Source organism: Odocoileus virginianus, chromosome 7 (genome assembly GCF_023699985.2).
Source record: "Odocoileus virginianus isolate 20LAN1187 ecotype Illinois chromosome 7, Ovbor_1.2, whole genome shotgun sequence".
NCBI lineage: Eukaryota > Metazoa > Chordata > Mammalia > Artiodactyla > Cervidae > Odocoileus > Odocoileus virginianus.
The window spans coordinates 78,807,887-78,827,233 of NC_069680.1; the positions used below are offsets into that span (position 1 = coordinate 78,807,887).

At 40.5% G+C, this 19,347-nt stretch overlaps 1 protein-coding gene across 5 annotated transcripts in view; it reads right to left on the reverse strand.

Moving 5' to 3' along the window:
* Window positions 1-7,727: 7,727 nt before the first annotated feature.
* The window catches only part of RYR2 (ryanodine receptor 2), an 803,099-nt gene continuing 791,479 nt past the window's right edge, over window positions 7,728-19,347 (reverse strand). For all 5 annotated transcript variants that reach the window (XM_070471032.1, XM_070471028.1, XM_070471029.1 and 2 more), the window contains one exon: window positions 7,728-9,173. In XM_070471032.1, the coding sequence (XP_070327133.1) occupies window positions 9,078-9,173 (96 nt within the window). In that variant the 3' untranslated portion in view covers window positions 7,728-9,077. The remainder of the gene's footprint in view (window positions 9,174-19,347) is intronic.

Genomic DNA, 19,347 nt, shown 5'->3' on the forward strand with positions numbered 1-19,347 from the left:
GATCGGAGGAGGGGACTGCAGTTTCTCCTACTGGGTATCTATCACTTGACATGTGAAGCCCTGTTGCATACCTCCAGGCTTCCTTTAAGACCCTAGTATGTTCAGGGTCACCCAGTTATCAAGGATGCATCTCAAGGGTGTCTGCCGGGAAATGGATTGATAATTTCCCATCTGAAAGACAGTCACGTTAGGGAGGAAAAAGAAAAGAAAAAGATTAATAGGCTTTCTGAAGCTCATCCTACCCAGAACTGTAGCAACCTGAGAGCCAGGCATCCCCGGGTCAGGGTGCAGATCCCCAGGCAGGCTGAGGCGTGACAGCCTCCTAGAGATCAAATCCCCGGGCAGGTTGAGGTGTGACAGCCTCCTGAGAATTGGGTCCCTGGGCAGGTCGAGGCATGACGACCTCCTGGGACCCTTGGGACTAGTGGATCCCCGAAAGGTTGAGGCATGACAACCTTTCGAGGACCAGATCCCTAGGCAGGTCAAGGCGTGATGACCTCCTGGGACCCCCGGGCTGGAGTTTGGGCGTCCCCAAAGTCTCCAGCATGACTAGTGCTAGGTAGGACTAAGGGGTCAGATATTATACAGTATTTCCCTCCCAAGGCCAGGAATTTTCTGGTTATCCCACTAGAAGATTGTAGAGGCAACATTGTGGACCCAGATGGGGCTGAGGAAAGGAGCATGAAACAGGAGGGAAAGTGGGGCAGAGCACAACCTTTGAAAGAATGACATAGCCCAAGGGCATAATGTATACCGATTAAAATCAGTTGGGTCCAACGTGACAAGTCAAATTCAGGTAAACCTTAATCCCCAATCTATAAGCCAAAAGACACACCCAGAGGTGGCAGAACAGCCCTAAGGCACTGTCAAAAGAGGGAGGAGTGGGTGGTTCCCCATGGCTGGGATGATCCTCCTGCTCATTAGCATATGAATTAACCCTGCAAAATTAACCCTTGCAAAACTTAGTCAGGCTGCATTCCATGGCCCAAGCCATTGCCCCAGCAATGGCCCACACTCTGAAGCATGGCTTCTCTCTGAATCCTAACAAATCCACCTCTTTTTGGCTGGGCTCGAGTCCCGGGATAGAACTGAAGGACGGGAGGAAAAAGCAGTGGGAAAGATGTGCCAAGGAATCCCCTTCATCACCTGCTGGGAAATCTGCTAAATCCCTGACCTGTGCTCACAGTTTTCATTGGCCTGATTCTTGGCACAGAGAAGAGTAGGGACAGAAGAACCCCCACTGGCTTGGGTAACAGCTACTGGGGCCCAGCAGATAGTGCCTTTGGGACATACCGAAGAGTAGCCTCTCCAGAGTCCCTCAATTGCACCCATTGCTGCCCGCCTGTTCATGGGGGGTTCAAGGAAATGAGAAACTAGAGATTGTAATTGTTAGGCATGTCCTTCCAGCCATAGGAGCGAGGACCTCCTACTTTAACTGGAGGTCTTCTGGAATCTGAGACTGAGCCACGTGGGCTTTCTGCTGAGTTTGTTTTTCACTGTCCTGGTTTCCAGCACAACACGCCTGCCCCTGCACTGGGTTCTCTTCGTGTTCTGCTTCTACCGCAGGAGCTTCGCTGAGTTGGGCTCCTGATGCGCTGGGCCTCTTCTGAGTGGAGGTTGTTTCAGCCAGGTTAAACCTGAGTCACGGCACCATAGATGTCAGGCGAGTGTATGCTCCTCGGTTCTTTGTCTCGTCACAACAAAGATTTGAAGTGACGGACATTAAAGTCCCCTCAGCGGGTCACAGCTCTCGGGTCTTGGACAGACTGTGTTATAGCTCTTAGATAAATCAGTGTTACAGCTCTGTTTATTTAGATACAGCAGGAAAATCCATCTTCAAGGCGTGAGGGCACGTTGATCCAAAGACGCAAAGAGAAGAGTGCCCCATCACACGGGAGAGAGAGGGAGAAAGAGCATACGCACGCATGGGAGAGAGAGAAAGAGAGAGAAAACCCTTTGGCTCCTCTTTTTATATGTTTTTTCCTTCCCCCTGGGCCTGTCCTATGCAAATTGGGCATAGGCAGGAGCGCTGTTCTACCTGAAGTCCTCACTCCGGTCCTCGGACCTTCCTTTGACCTTGCTCTGCTCTATTTTCATGGGCTTTTCCCTTCCTTGTCTTTTAGCCACCGCCATTTTGGACTCCTTTTCCCTATTCTAACTACCTAACAAATACAACACCTTAATGGCATCATCCTTTAGCGCTTGAATAGTTCTACTTGGAAGTCCATCGCATCCACTAGCTTTATTAACAGCAGTGCTTCCTAAGGCCTACTTGACTTCAGTCTCCAGAATATCTGGCTCTGGTGGCTGACCTCACCATTGTAGCAATTGATTCATTTGGATCCTTTTTATACAGTTCTTCCGTGTATCCTTTGCATCTTTTTTTTTTTATCTCTTCAGTGTCTACTAGGTCTCTACTGTTGCTGTCCTTTATTGTGCCCATTTTTGGGAGAAATGTTCTCTTGATATCTCCAATTTTCCTGAACAGACCTCTAGTCTTTTGCCTTCTGTTGTTTCCCCTTCTTCTAGAGTAGACATCCTCATAGTTCTAGGACCTATTTAGATCCTAGCTTTTTTTTCCTAAAAGAGTGGTAAATTTCTGGAAACTGGCCATTAAGGCAAATGGTTTGTGAAAAAGCCTCTTTCCCTTCCCTTTTGTGGGAGGCACCTCAGGACCTCAGCGCCACCCTCTCACCACCCCTCCCACAAGCACTTTTTCTAGCTGGTGGTGGGGCTGGACACAGGCAGGAGATATCATGGTCAAAGGTGGAGGTACTGTGTCTGCACTTAGGGGTATGGAGAGCCCAACAGTCATGCAAGAACACGCCACAAAACACTCCCCATTATATGACCCTGAGGAGGCCAGCATGGCAAATGGCACTGCCCAGGCATGTATCCCTGGGGTGTAGCCATGTATGGACCCTACCCTGGCACGACCTGCCCTGTCCCAACAGTGTGAGGTGGAGGGCAGTGGGGGCAGCGACAGACCCCCATCACCTGGTGGACCACGGAGAAGGCTGGCTGAATACAGGGTGGCTTGCAGAAGCCAGTGGCAAAGGATGGCGGCCCAGATGCAGTCCCACCACCATCAGTTCCAACCACATGGGGCAGGACTGCCCCCCTCCCAGCACCGGGGGTTATGCACACAGACCACCACCGGACAAAAGAGCTCCTGGAGGGCTGCAGTGTGAACACTCTTACACTCTAAGGCTGCATTTATTTTGCCACACAATCGAACCTGATGACAGTTAAATGATGGATAAGGCAAATCCAGAGGGTCAGGCTCCTATGGTTTAGGTCCTTCACTGCCTGTGAGAATGGTTGGAAACCTTTCCTGACATGCCTTGCACATAGTGAGGTATAAGACCTAGTGGCAAGGTTGGAAAATGCCTGGTAGATTTTTTCCCCATTTCCAGTGCAGTAAGGCATGAAATAAGAGTGGAAAGTAAGAGTGAGATAGGGACAGAGAGAAGACAAGGATGTTCAGGCATACGTGAATCAGGAATAAGCTTCAGGGAGGAGGCAGTGTTATTTATGCTGTTTACTGTGTGCCTAAAACCATTGTGTGGAAATTGCCTTGGGGTAGGTGGACAGACCCATCGTCTTTCTAGTCCATCCCATGACCCAGTCATCTGGATCAGAGTGTTCCATTGATGAGTGCCCTGATTGTTTGTAAATCCTTGACTCATGCCCACACCTTTGCAGCAACAGGTCCAAATATGGGAAATTAGAAAGTGAGGGGCAGGGTGGGGGTGGGGTGGTGGGAGGTAGGGAGGAAAAATGAATGAATGGCAGGAAGTAAGACAGCACCTGTCAAGTACAAGGGAGGCAAGAGGCTAGTTTCTTGTCTCGCAGAAAAAATGCAGAGAAAAAACAGGCAGGTCAAGAAAGTAAAAAGAGGATTACTTTACATGATAGTATACCAGATTGCCGGAAGAAATATCAATAACCTAAGATATGCAGATGACACCACCCTTATGGCAGAGAGTGAAGAGGAACTAAAAAGCCTCTTGATGAAAGTGAAAGAGGAGAGTGAAAAAGTTGGCTTAAAGCTTAACATTCAGAAAACTAAGATCATGGCATCTGGTCCCATCACCTCATGGGAAATAGATGGGGAGACAGTGGAAACAGTGTCAGACTTTAATTTTGGGGTTCCAAAATCACTGCAGATGGTGACTGCAGCCATGAAATTAAAAGATGCTTACTCCTTGGAAGGAAAGTTATGACCAACCTAGATAGCATATTAAAAAGCAGAGACATTACTTTGCCAACAAAGGTCCATCTGGTCAAGGCTGTGGTTTTTCCATTGGTCATGTATGGATGTGAGAGTTGGACTGTGAAGAAAGCTGAGCACCGACAAATTGATGCTTTTGAACTGTGGTGTTGGAGAAGACTCTTGAGAGTCCCTTGGACTGCAAGGAGATCCAACCAGTCCATCCTAAAGGAGATCAGTCCTGGGTGTTCATTGAAAGGACTGATGCTGAAGCTGAAACTCCAGTACTTTGGCCACCTCATGCAAGGAGTTGAGTCATTGGAAAAGACCCTGATGTTGGGAGGGGTTGGGAGCAGGAGGAGAAGGGGAGGACAGAGGACGAGACGGCTGGATGGCATCACCGACTCGATGGGCATGAGTTTGAGTAAACTCCGGGAGCTGGTGATGGATGGGGAGGCCTGGCATGCTGCAATTCATGGGGTCGCAAAGAGTCAGACACAACTGAGCAACTGAACTGAACTGATGCCCTCAAGGGGCTTCCCAGGGGGATCAGTGGCCAATGCAGGAGCCACAGGAGACGTGAGTTCAATCCCTGGGTCAGGAATTTCCCCTGGAGTGGGAAATGGCAACCCAGTCCACTATTCTTGCCTAGAGAATCCCGTGGACAGAGGAGCCTGCCGGTTGCAGGCCATAGGAGTTGCAGAGAGTCAGACGTGACTGAGCATGCACGCACATCTCTGAAGGGGAGAGCAGGCTGTCTCAGCTGAGTGGCTGCCATGTTTCTCTGGCAAACTGGTTATGTGGGGTGTAGAAATGAAGAAGTGGACTATTCATTTGGGAGGGAGGGTTTTTGGGTTTGTTTTTACTGATTTTCATCCCAGCCCCACCTGCCTGAGGGGAGGAAGGATATTTGTTTCATTTAATCTTGATCGAAAGTGTCATGGCATTGGTGCATGATGAGAACTTTTTATCTGCAAGGCTAATTTTATTATGATAAGGGCATAGTGAACAAAAGGTTGTATTTGGACACCAGAAATTCCTGCCTTTTCCTACCTTTCTTTTTCTGCATTCAGGACACTTAGGACAGGCCACACACCCCAAAATGTATGGTTTCCTGTCATTCTGGAAGTTCCTGCTTTTCATCTACCTAGGGATACTTGTTGTTTACAAGATGTGTGGTTTCCTGCCATTTGGCCCATGGTCTCCTATACTCTGCTCATAGCTAGCTAAGTGCTTGCTTTAGCACTACAACTGTTTATTTTATGAAGTAGGATCAAGAAATGTTTCCCAGAGAAAAATAGTGGGGGAAGAGTAAATAGGAAAGAGAGAAAAATGTTGTGAGAGTGGAAGTGGAGATGTGAAGATATGATATTACAGCACTCTTGGCAATTTTTTGAATATTTGAAAATTTCTAAAGGGATTACATTTCTTGAGATTGAGTCAGGCAGCCCTGAGTTTAATCAGAGAAATAGAGTCTCAGTGTAATTCATGCAACATTTCCTGGGAGAATTAATAATAATGCTAAGGAGAAAAGCCACCTCCCACCCCCGCTTTGAGGCCTTGAGAAGGGAATAGAGATGACCTCCTGTAAAGGTAGGCCACTGACACCACCGATGACAGTTTTTTTTTCCTTTAAAATTATTTTTTTCCATTTGTTTTTATTAGTTGGAGGCTAATTACTTTACAATATTATAGTGGTTTTTGTCATACATTGACATGAATCAGCCAATACATGTAAACCGATGACAGTTTTTTTTTTTTTTTTTTTTTTTATTTAAATTTTTATTAGTTGGAGGCTAATTACTTTACATCATTACAGTAGTTTTTGTTATACATTGATATGAATTAGCCATGGATTTACATGTATTCCCCATCCCAGTCCCCCCTCCCACCTCCCTCTCCACCCGATCCCTCTGGGAAGTGAATGATACAACTACTCTCCTCTTCCTCCAACACTGATGCCGAGAGCCCACTAGTGGGAGGAGGCTTCGTTTCCTGAATTCACCCTCTTTCTCTGCTTCTCCCTGAGGACTTGTCTGTCACCTGCTAGGGTTCTAAAGCCAGGAGCAGTCAACTAGGAGAATCTACAAGAATCTGCATAATCCAGGCAAAAGAATCTGCAGAATCCAGGTAACTGCTAGGAATTTGTTTGCTCACCTCTCACCTGTACTGTCGTTTCATGTAAAAGCTGACTTTGGCTTTATAAACAAAAGATCTGAATCTATCAGATTTTATATCCCAGAAAAACATTTATTCCTCTCCACTGTGTACATCCTCTGAAGTGTTTTGTGGCAAAGGAAACGTGGTCTTGGATGTTTTGCAGAGTTGATGTCATTTATTTTATCCAAATTCCTCAATACATGGGGTCACCTCCCTGAGCAGGATTGGGGATGAGACTGCACAAATTGACTGCTTCTCTTTAATGAAAATGTTACTGAGAGGTTTAGTATGAGCTTCTCCAGAATGTGTCACTTTGATGTATGAATTACTTTGAGCTGAAGTCAACCAAGCCTCAAAAGACACAGGAAGAGCTTTTTACCTTCCCCTTAAGTGTCTAAAAGAATTCAGACTAAAGACCTAGTCTAGGAAGAGAACTGACCAGGCATAACTCTGAAGAGTGTGGGCTGGTGTGAGAAGCTGGGGGAAGCCCGGGGGACCCGTTTGTTCAGTTTCCTTCCTGTCCCATTGCCTGTATCTAGTGTGACAATCCATAAGTTTACCAAATATCTACTCACCAAATATTTGCTCTTCCCACTTTCCTGTGAATTATTTTCTTTCCCTTTGAGGGCCCAGACCCCTCCACACCACTTCTGAGCTCAGGAAGGTATATAAGCCTCAATTGCCTTTCATGTCTTTGTGGAGCTCATATACATACAAAGTTTGTTTTTCTCCTGTGAATCTATCTTATATCAATTTAACAGTCAAAGAACCTAGAAAGGAAGAAGGGCAAAGTTTTCCTCCCTTACAATATCAGAAAACAAATGCAAGATCTAAGTACTACAACTTTGATGTTATGAGAGCTCCAATGAGCTGAAAAATGACAGTTGATACCCAGCATCATGCTTTGCACAGGCAAATGTTCAATGAACAATTGAAAATTTAATACATCACTAACTTGTGGTCCAATCCTCTTTCAGATTAAGACAGAAAATGAATCCCTGGTTACAATGTGGAAACGAATTTGCCCTGAACAAGGAAGAGCTTTCAAAAATGAAAGAAAGCTAGATAAAATTAAAATTATTTGGGAGACGATGATTTTTGTCATTGGTGGTTTCTAAGAAATCTGGATGACCCCAAGATAAAGAAATGACAGGCGTGGGGCTAGGTGATTCAAAATGCTAGATAGCTCTGAGGTTCCATAATCGTATGTGATGAAAAGTTGCTTAGTTACAGGGAAGTATGATGGGCTTTAAGGCAGTGTTTGGATTGCCCTAGACACACTCAACTGAAAGTTCAAGGTTTTTTTGATGAATCCCAGTTTATAAGTGAAATGGAAAAAGAAAAAGGTGAGAAAGTTAGTTAAATAGTTTAATCAGAGCAGTTTTACAATTCTAAAATTAACAAGCAGACTTGTAATAAAAGAGCGCCAATATTTGCAAAATGACCTTGCTTCCATTCTGAATCTTTTTATTTGTAAAGATTCACATCACATTTAAAAGGACTCAAAATGGAGTGATTGATATCATCCATGTTTTTTGATGCAACTGGTGAAATCCCTGAATGGATATTGCTTCAGCTTTGATATTTAAAAAATGGCCTGAAAAGAAGTCCTTAATCCACAACTGATCACAGGTGGCTGAAAGAAAGAGAAAAACTCAAACTACTGTCAAGTTCATAATGTATCATATTGTTGGTGGATGACACTGGCTCCAAATACACAATTAAGCCCACAACACTTTATTACTATGAATATAATTATCATGAAAATTCTCTCACGTGGATCAACTTGCTTCTGAAAGTTTTCTTGGTTTGTTTAAACTTGCATAATAAACATGCAATAAATTATTTCTTTTGAAAGTGTATTTTTTGCAGTCTTTTTGTTTTCATACAAAGATTTCATAAAGTTGCAATATTGCATCAGAGCATTACCAAAATAACAGCAGGAGCACAGGGGGAGGGGAAGTGGGAATTTGGATGAATGAGAAGAACCTCCTCTCGTCCTGAGACAGGCCACCCGTCTTTTTCAAAAGGTGCACACAAACTGCTTTTCTTACCCTCCCCCACCGAAGAAAAGCATGAAAGAAAAAAAAAAAGAAAACTCACAAAAGTCAATCTAACTAAGAAAAAAAGTCGACATAAAGAAAATAAAGATTTTTTTTTCATGCACGTATCTTCTGCATAGCTCAACCCACATATAGTAAGGCACTATTTCCCTTCGTAACTGGTGTCCACAGCAATCTGGTAAGTGCTACAGTGCTCTGTGACCATTAGAGAGTTCCTTTCCGGATGGTGAAATAAAGATGCTGAATGAGTGTGGCTGCCACGCTTCCCTGTGAATGTCCAGAGTGCAAGCAGATTTCCAGGAGTCCCAGAAGGAAATCTGTCTGTATAATAATGATTGAGAATCTCCAGAATGTTTTTCTTTTCAAAATTCCTATTTTGTCTGTGTATGAATTTAGCTTATTCTTCAGTCATTATTCTTAAAGAAAATACCCTAGGTGGGGGGAAAAGCAGAGTCAGGTCTTCAGAAACACAGCTTCACTACTCCAAGAAAGCATGTAACGCTGGCAGTTCACATCAGCAAGATGTTTCCAAGAGAACAGAGAGACAGAGTCTAGAAACAGAAGGACAGAGACAAAGAGAGTGTCTGTGTGTGTGTGCATGTGTGTGTGTTTTGGTTTTTGGTGGTGATCTTGGACTGAGATTAATTTAGCTGGTCTTCATACTGTTTCCGGAAACAGTCTCCGGCTGGGAAAAATTCCCAGCACCTTTCTTGATACATCTTCCAAACATAAGATTCCTGTAAAAGTAAAGGCAGTGTGTTAACAACATGTCTTTCCTTAGGATCTGTGTGTTACCACAAAATACAAGATAGAAAGAAACTCAAATTTGTTATTATATATATCACAAACTATCATGGTACATTAACATATATAATTAGAGAATCTCAAATTCATTTAGATGGTTCCTAAATACTCCAGGTTGTATTTATTTCTACTAATAATGGATCTTCATCCTGACCATAATAATGATAAAAACTATTTGTGATACATGATTTTGAGAATTCCTTAAAATTATTATTATTAATTTCACCATTCAAATTCAAGCTATTAACAACAGGAGGTGAATATTTGAAGAGGGAGAATTTCAAACAGCTTGAGCAGAACCTTAAACATTTAATATGCAATTATTTTTTTCTTTTTTTACTTGAAATATAGTTGATTTACAGTGTTGAGATAATTTCAGGTGAATAGTAAAGTGATTCAGTTACACACACACACACACACACACACACGTGTGTGTGTATCTGTGTATTATTTCCAGATTCACTTCCCTTAAAGGTTATTAGAAAACATTAAGTATAGTTTGCTGTGCTATACAGTAAGTTCTTTTTGATTATGTTTTACATATGGTAGTGTGTATATGTTAACCCCAAACTCCTAATTTATCCTTCACCCCTCTCCCCTTTGGTAATTATAGATATGTTTTCTATGTATGTGGATCAATTTCTGTTTTATATATAAATTTACATCATTTTTATAGATTCCACATATAAGAGATATCATATGATATTTGTTCTTCTCTTTCTGACTAACTTCACTTAGTATGATAATCTCTAGGTCCATCCATACTGCTGCAGATGGCATTATTTCATTGTTTTTTTATGGCTGAGTAATATTCCATTGTGTTTGTATGCATGTGATATATATACAAAGGTTGTTTTCATTCTAGGCTATTGTAAATAGTGCTGTAATGAACACTGGGGTGCATGCATTTTTTCAAACTAATGGTTCTCTCCAGATAATGCCCAGGAGTAGAATTGCTGGATCACAGTGTAGCTATAGTTTTATTATTTTAAGAAACCCCCATACTGTTCTCCATTGTGGCTGGACCTATTTAAAATCCCAACAACAGTGAAGGGGGGGTTCCTTTGTCACCACACCCTCCTGGCATTTATTATTTGTAGACTTTCTAATGATGGTCATTCTGACTGGTAAGAGGTGATACCTAGTTGGAGGTATCACCTCCACTGATTTGCATTTCTCTATTAATTAGCAATGTTGGGCATTTTTCATGTGCTTTTTGGCTATCTGTATGTCCTCTGTGGAGAAATGTCTATGTAGGTCTTCTGCCCATTCTCTGATTAGGTTGTTTGTTTGTTTTTATGATATTGAGGTATATGAGCTGTTCATATTTTTTGGAAATTATCCCTTGCTGGTTGCATCATTTGCAAATATTTTTTCCCAGTCCATAGGTCATTTATTTGTTTTGTTTATGAATCCTCTGCTGTCCAAAAATTTAATTAGGTTGAATTTGGTTATTTTTGAACTTGGTTATTTTCCCATTACACTAGGAAGCTGATCCAAAAAGACATTACTGCAATTTATATCAAGAGTGTTCTGCCCATTTCCTCCCCAAGAGATTTATAGTATCAGGTCTTACATTTAAGTCTTTAATCCATTTTAGGTTTATTTTTGTGTGTAGTGTTAATGTTCTAGTTTCATTCTTTGACATGGAGCTCTCCAGTTTCCCCAGCACCACTTATTGAAGAGAATGTCTTTCTCCATTATATATTTTGCCTTTTTGTATATTAATTGACCATAGGTATGTGGGTTTATTTCTGTGTTTTCTATCTTGTTCCATTGATCTATATTTCTATTCTTGCACCAGTAGCACACTGTTTTATTGTAGTTTTGCAGTATAATCTGAAGCCAGGGAGTCAGATTCCTCTAATTCCATCTTTCTGTCTCCAGACTGCTTTGACTGTGCAGGGTCTTTTGTGTTTTCACACAAATTAAAAATTTTATTGCTCTAGTTCTTTGAAAAATGCCACTGATAATTTCACGGGGGTTACACTGAATCTGTAGATTGCCTTGGGTAAGTGTAGTCATTTTGACAATACTGATTCTTCCAATCCAAGAACATGATATATCTTTCCATCTGATTGTGTCATCTTTGATTTCTTTCATCAGCATCTCATAGTTTTTAGAATAAAGGTCTTTGCCTCCTTAGGTAGATTTATTCCTAGCTGATGCAGTGGTAAATGGAGTTGTTTCCTTTTATTTTTTGTCTTTATGAAATTTTCATTTTTCTTTAACTTTACTGTAGCTGATTTACAGTATTGTGTTAGGTTCTGCTATACGGCAAAGTGAGTCAGTTTTACATATGCTCTGTGTACTCAGCAGCATCTCACTCTTTTGCTACCCCATGAATACCTGCCAGACTCCTCTGTCCATGGGATTATCCCAGCAAGAATACTGGAGTGGGTTGCCATTTCCTCCTCTGGGGATCTTCCCAATCCAGGGATCGAAGCTGCATCTCTTACATCTCCTGCACTGGCAGTCAGATTCTTTAGCACTGAGCCACTGGGGAAGCCCTCATTTTACATATACATGTTCATTCTTCTTAGACTCTTTCCCCGTAGATTAGAGAGTTTCAGGTAGACTTCCCTGTGCTATACAGTAGGTATTTGTTGATTATCTATTTTATATATAGTAATGTATATATGTCAATGCCAATCCCCATCTCCCAATTATCCCACCCCCCTTCTCCCTACTTGGTAACCATAAATTTGTTCTCTACATTTGTGACAGTATTTCTATTTTGTAAATACTTTCATTTGTACCATTCTTTAGACTCCAGATATAAGTGATATCATATATTTGTCTTTCTCTGTCTGCCATACTTCACTCAGTATGACAATCTTTAGGCCCATCCATGTTGCTGCAAATGTCATTATTTCATTATTTTTTTAATAGCTGAATAATATTCCATTGTATGTAGGTACCACATCTCCTTTATCCATTCCTCTGTAGATGGACATTTACATTGCTTCTATGTCCTGATGATTGAGACAGTGCTGCAATGAACACTGGGGTACATGAATGTTTCCAAATTATGTTTTCTCTGCATATATGTCCAAGCAATGGATTGCTGGATCATATGGTAGATGTATTTTTAGTTTTTTAAAGAAACATCCATACTGTTCTGTACAATGGCTATACTAATTTACATTCCCATCAGTGTAGGAGGGAGGGTTCTACTTCTGCACACCCTCTCCCGCATTGGTTATTTGCAGATTTTTTGATGGCTGTTCCGAATGGTGTGAGGTAATACCTTGTTGTAGTTTTGATTTGCATTTCTCTATTAATTGGTGATGTTGATCATATTTTCAAGAACCTCTTGGCCATCTTGTATGTCTTCTTCAGAGAAATGTCTTTTTAGATCTGCCACCCGTTTTTTGATTGGGTTTTTTTCCCTTTAGATGGAACTTCATGAGCTGTTTGTGTATTTAGGAGATTATTGCCTTGTCAGGTGCTTCATTTGCAAATAGTTTTTCTCATTCTGTGGGTTACCTTTTCATTTTTATTATGGTTTCCTTTGCTGTGCAAAAGCTTTTAAGATTAATTAGGGTCTGTTTATTTTTGTTACTCTAGGAGGAGGACCAAAAAATACTTTCTGTGATTTTTTTTAGAGAGTGTTGTTACTGTGTTTCCCTCTAAGGGTTTTACAATATCTGGCTTACATGTAGATTTTAAACCCACTTGGAGTTTATTTTTATGTGTGGTGTTAGAGAATGTCTTAATTTCATTCTTTTGCATGGAGCTGTTCAGTTTTCCCAGCACTACTTATTGAAGAGACTGTCTTTTCTCCACTGTATATCTTTGCCTCCTTTGTCATAGATTAGGTAACCATGAGTTCATGGTGTTTTGTTTTGTTTTTTTAATTGGAATATGGTTGCTTTACACTGTTGTGTTAGTGTCTACTTTACAGAAAAGTGAATCAACAATTTATAGCTCTTCTTTGAGGGAAACCTTCTGGATTCCCTCCCATTTAACTCACCACAGAGCACTGAGTGGAGCTCCCTGTGTGAGGAGGGTCTCATCAGATGTAACTACTGCTGCTGCTGCTGATGCTGAGTCGCCTCAGTCGTGTCTGACCCTGCGCCACCCCACAGACGGCAGCCCACCAGGCTCCGCCGTCCCTGGGGTTCTCCAGGCAACAACACTGGAGTGGGCTGCCATTGCCTTCTCCAATGCATGAAAGTGAGAAGTGAAAGTGAAGTCCCTCAGTTGTGCCGACTCTTAGCGACGCCATGGACTGCAGCCTACCAGGCTCCTCCGTCCATGGGATTTTCCAGGCAAGAGTACTGGAGTGGGTCGCCATTGCCTTATATATAACTAATATAACTAATTTTATACATAGTATCAGTGGAGTATATATGTCAATCCCAAGCTCCCAATTCATCCTACTCCCCCTTTCACCTTTGGTATCCATACAATTATTCTCCGTATCTATCTCGATTTCTACTTTGTAAATAAGATCATTGATACCATTTTTTTCAGATTCCATATATATGCATTAATATACGGTATTTGTTCTTCTCTTTCTGACTTACCTTACTCTGCATGACAGTCTCTAGGTCCATCTGTGTCTCTACAAATGACCCAGTTTCATTCCTTTCTATGGTTGAGTAATATTCCATTGTATATGCATACCACATCTTCTTTATCCATTCCTCTGCTGATGGACATTTAGTGTCTTATTATAAATAGTGCTGCAGTGAACATTGGGGTAGATGTTATCTTTTCGAATTATGGTTTTCTCTGGGTATATGCCCAGTAGTGAGATTACTGGGTCACATGGCAGTTCTACTTTTAGTTTTTAAGGAATCTCCATACTGTTCTCCATAGTGGTTGTATCAATTTACATTTCCACCTACAGTGCAAGAGGGTTCTCTTTTATCCACACCCTCTCCAGCATTTACTGTTTATTGATATTTTGATGATGGCCATTCTCATTGGACTATAAAGAAAGCTGAGTGCAGAAGAATTGATGTTTTTGAACTGTGGTGTTGGAGAAGACTCTTGAGAGTTCCTTGGACTGCAAGGAGATCCAACCAATCCATTCTAAAGGAGATCAGTCCTTGGTATTCATTGGAAGGACTGATGTTGAAGTTGAAACTCCAATATTTTGGCCACCTGATGTGATGAGCTGACTCATTTCAAAAGACCCTGATGTTGGGAAAGATTGAAGGCAAGAGAAGAAGGGGATGACAGAGAATGAGATGGTTAGATGGCATCACCGACTCAATGGACATGAGTCCATTGAGTAAACTCCAGGAGTTGGTGACAGACAGGGAGGCCTGGCGGTTCATGGGGTCGCAAAGAGTCGGACATGACTGAGCGACTGAATTGAACTGATTCTGATTGGTGTGAGGTCAAGCCTCATTGTAGTTTTGATTTGCATTTCTCTAATAATTAGTGATGTTCAGCATCCTTTCTTGTGTTTGTTGGCCATCTGTATGTCTTTGAGAAATGTCTATTTAGGTCTTATGTCCATTTTTTGGTTGGGTGATTTTTTAAAAAATATATTGAGCTGCATGAGCTACTTGTATATTTTAGAGATTAATCCTTTGTCAGTTGCTTTGTTTTCAAATAATTTCTCCTATTCTGAGAGTTATCTTTCCATCTTGTTTATAGTTTCCTTTGCTGTGCAGAAGGTTTTGTGTTTAATTAGGTCTCATTTGTTTATTTTTGTTTTTATTTTCATTACTCTAGGAGGTGGATCAGAAAGGATCTGCTGCAATTTATGTTAAAGAGTGTTCTGTTTATGTTTTCCTCTAGGAGTTTTACAGTTCCCGATCTTACATTCTCTACCGTGATTGTAGCTGGTTTACAGTGCTGTGTTAGGTTCTGCTGCACAGCAAAGTGAGTCAGTTTTATATACGCTCTGTGTGCTCAGTAGCATCTGACTCTTTCACCACCCCATGAACGCCTGCCGGCTCCCCTGTCCATGAAATTTCCCAGGTAAGAATACTGGTGTGGGTTGCCACTTCTTTCTCCAGGGGATCTTCTTGACCCAGGGATTGAACCCATGTCTTCTGCATTGTAAGCAGATTCTTTACCACTGAGTCACCAGGGAAGCCCTTTGTACCAGCAGCACACTGTTTATTGTCGCTTTGTAGTACAATCTGAAGTCAGGGAGCCTGAGTCTTCCAGTTCCATTTTTCTTTTTCAAGGTTGCTTTGGTTATTTGGGGTCTTTTGTGTTTCCATACAAACTGTAACATTTTTTCCTAGTTCTGTGAAAAATGCTGTGGGTAATTTAATAGGGATTGCATTGAATCTGAAGATTGCTTTGGGTAGTATAGTCAATTGCACAATATTGCTTCTTCCAATCCAAGAAAAGGTATATCTCTGTTTGTGTCATCTTTAATGTCTTTTATCAATATCTTATAGTTTTCTGCATGCAGCTCTTTTGCCTTAACTAGGTTTATTCCTATGTATTTTATTCTTTCTGATGCAATGGTAAATGTGATTGTTTCCTTAATTTCTATTTCTCGCCTTTCTTTGTTGGTGTATAAGACTGCAAGAGATTTCTGTGTGCTAATTTTGCATCCTGCAAGTTTACCAAATTCATTGATGAGCTCTAGTAGTTTTCTGGTAGCAACTTTGCAATTTTCTATGCATAGTATCATGTCATCTGCAAACAGTGACAGTTTTATGTCTTTTCCAATTTGGATTCATTTTATTTTTTTCTTCACTGATTGCCATGGCTAAGACTTCCAAATCTATGTTCAATAAAAGGGGGAAGAGTAGACATCCTTATCTTCTTCATGATGTTAGAGGAAATACTTAGTTTTTCACCATAGAGAATGATGTTTGCTGTGTTTGTTGTATAAGGCCTTTATTATGTTGAGGTACATTTCCCCTATGCCCACTTTCTGGGGAGTTTTTTTTTTTTTATCATAAATGAGTGTTGAATTTTGTCAAAAGATTTTTCTGCATCTATTGAGATGATTACATGGTTACTGTTCTTAAATTTGTTAATGTAGTGTATCACACTGACTGACTTGTGGATACTGAAAACCCTCTGGCATTACTGGGATAAATCCCTTACGATCATGGTGTATGACACTTTTAATGTATTGTTGGATTCAGTTTGCTAGTGTTTTGCTGAGAATTTTTGCATCTATATTCATCAGTGATACTGGCCTGAAATTTCCTTTTTTTGTTTGAATGGTTTGGTATCAGGGTGGTTGTGTCCTTATAGAAGAAGCTTGGGACTGTTCCTTCCTATGTAGTTTTTTTTTTTTTTTTTTTAACAGTTTGAGAAGAATAGCTGTTAACTCTTCTGTAAATGTTAGACAGAATTTGCCTATGAAGCCATCTTGTCTTGGACTTTTATTAGGAGTTTTTAAACTACAGTTTTAATTTCAGTACTTGTGATTTGTCTGTTCATACTATGTCTTTGTAATCCAAATTTGGAAGGTTGAACTTTTCTAAGAATTTGTCCATTTCTTCTAACTTGTCCATTTTATTAGTGTAAAGTTGCTTGTAGTAGTCTCTTGTGATCCTTTGTATTTCTATGGCATCAGTTATAAGTTCTCCTTTTTTCATTTCTAATTTTATTGATTTGAGTTCTCTCCCTTTTTTTCTTGATGAATCTCCCTAAAGGTTTATCAGTTTTATTTATTTTCTCAAAGAAGCAGCTTTTAGTTTCATTGATTCTTTTGCTATTGTTTTCGTCATCTCTTTTTCATTAAATACTGCTCTGGTCATTACGATTTCTTTCCTTCTTCTAACTTTAGGTTTGTTTGTTCTTCTTTCTTGGGTTTCTTTAGGTGTAATGTTAGGGTCTTTATTTCAGATTTTTGTTTCCTGAGGTAAGATTTTATTGCTATAAACTTCCGTCTTAGAATTGTTTCTGCTCCATCCCATAGGTTTTGGATTATCTGTTTTCATTTGTCTGTAGTATGTTTTTATTTCCTCTTTGATCCATTGGTTGTTTAGTAAGGTATTGTTTAGTTTTCATGTGTTTTTGTCTTTTACAGTTATATTCATAGAATTTATTTTTAATCTCATAACCTTGTTATCAGAAAAGATGCTTGATATGATTTCAATTTTCTTAAATTTACCAAGGCTTTCTTTGTGGCACAGAATGTGATCTATCCTGGAGAATATTCCATGTGCACATAAAAAGAATGTGTTCTGCTGCTTTTGGATGAAACACTCATCAAGAACTATATCTGGTCTAATATGTCATTTAAGGCCTATGTTTTCTTATTGATTTTTTAACTGGATGATCTGTCAATTGATATAAGTAGGGTATTATAATTATTGTGTAACTGTCAATTTCTCCTTTTATGTCTGTTAACATTTACCTTCTATACTGGGGTGCTCCCATGTTGGGTGCATAAATATTTATAATTGTTATATCTTCTTGATTGTTCCCTTGATCATAGGTAGTGTCATTCTTTGTCTCTTTTAACAGTCTCTATTTTAAAGTCCATTTTATCTGATGTAAGTATTGCTACTCCAGCTTTCTTTTGATTTTAATTTGCATGGAATTTTCCGTCCCCGCACTTTCAGTCTATATATGTCCCAATTTCTCAAGTGGGTCTCTTGTAGACAACCTATTTAGGCATCTTGTTTTTGTATCCATTCAGCTAGTCTGTCTTGGTTGGAGCATTTAACCCATTTATAGTCATGCCAGACTCTTTGCAACCCTACGGACTGTAGCCTGCCAGGCTCCTCTGTTCGTGGGATCTTCCAGGCAAGAATGCAAGAATACTAGAGTGGGTTGCTATTACCTTCTCTAAGGGATCTTCCCATCCCAGGGATTGAACGCGAGTCTCTATGTCTCCTGCACTGGCAGGCAGGTTCTTTACCACTAGTGCCACCTGGGAAGCCCCATTAATATGGTATTCTTATTACTATTTTGTTAATTGTTTTGAGGTTATTTTTATTAATTTGTTGTTTTGAGTTTATTTTCTTCCTTTCCTCTTTTGTTCTCTTTGATTTGATGATCACCTTTAGTGTTGTGTTTGGATTCCATTTTCTGTGTGGGTGTATCAATTTAGATTTCCGATTTGGGGTTGGCATGGGATTTTGATATAGCAGTCTGTGTGTACACTTGATTAAATTGCTGATCTCTTAATTTCAAATATCCTGCATTTGTACTCTTCTCCTCCCACAATTACTGACTTAGATATCATATATGTGTGAGAAGTATTTCCTACCTTTATTATATGTTTGCTTTATTGGTGAGCTTTCCCATTTTGTAATTTTCTTGTTTCTAGTTTTGGTCTTTTCTTTTCCACCTAGAGAAGTTCCTTTAGCATCTATTATAAAGCTGGTTTGGTGGTGCTGAATTCTTTTAGTTTTTGCTTGTCTGTAAAGCTTTGGTTTCTCCATCAAATATGAATAAGAACCTTTCTGGGTACAGTAAGTATTCTTGATTGTAGGGTTTTACTTTTCATCACTTTAAATATATCACACCACCTGGCCTGCAGAGTTTCTGCTGAGAAATCAGCTGCTGATACTATTATATAGAACCTCTTTTATGTAATTTGTTGGTTTCCCATTGTTGCTTTTAATATTTTCCCACCTCCTGAGGAGACCCTCCAAAAAAATAGCAGGTAGGTCTGGCCCAGGCTCCTATGAAGTCACTGCTTTTGCCTTGGGTCTGATGCACACGAGATCGTGTGTGCACCCACCAGCAATGGAGTCTTTGTTTCTTCCAGTTCTTTGGATCTCCTGCACTTAATCCCTGCTGGCCTTCAAAGGCAAATGCTCTGGGGGCTCTTCTTTCTGATGCCAGGCCCTCAGGCTGGAAAACCTGGCATCAGCTCAGAAGTCTCACTCCTGTGGGAGAACTTCTATGATATAATTGTTCTCCAGTTTGTGGGTTGCCCACCTGCGGGTCATGGTATTTACTTATATTGCAAGTGCCCCCTTTATACCATCGCATTGTGGCTTCTTCTTTGTCTTTGGATATAGAATATCTTTTTTGGTAAGTTCCAGGCTTTTTCATCAGTGGTTGTGTTTAGCAGTTAGTTGTGATTTTGGTGTGCTCCTGAGAGGATGTGAGCTCAGGGTCCTTCTGCTCTGCCATCTTGTCCCAGGATATGCAATTATTTTCAAATGATAGTAATACTGTTGGATGAAGTTCACTTGAAATAATCTGCTA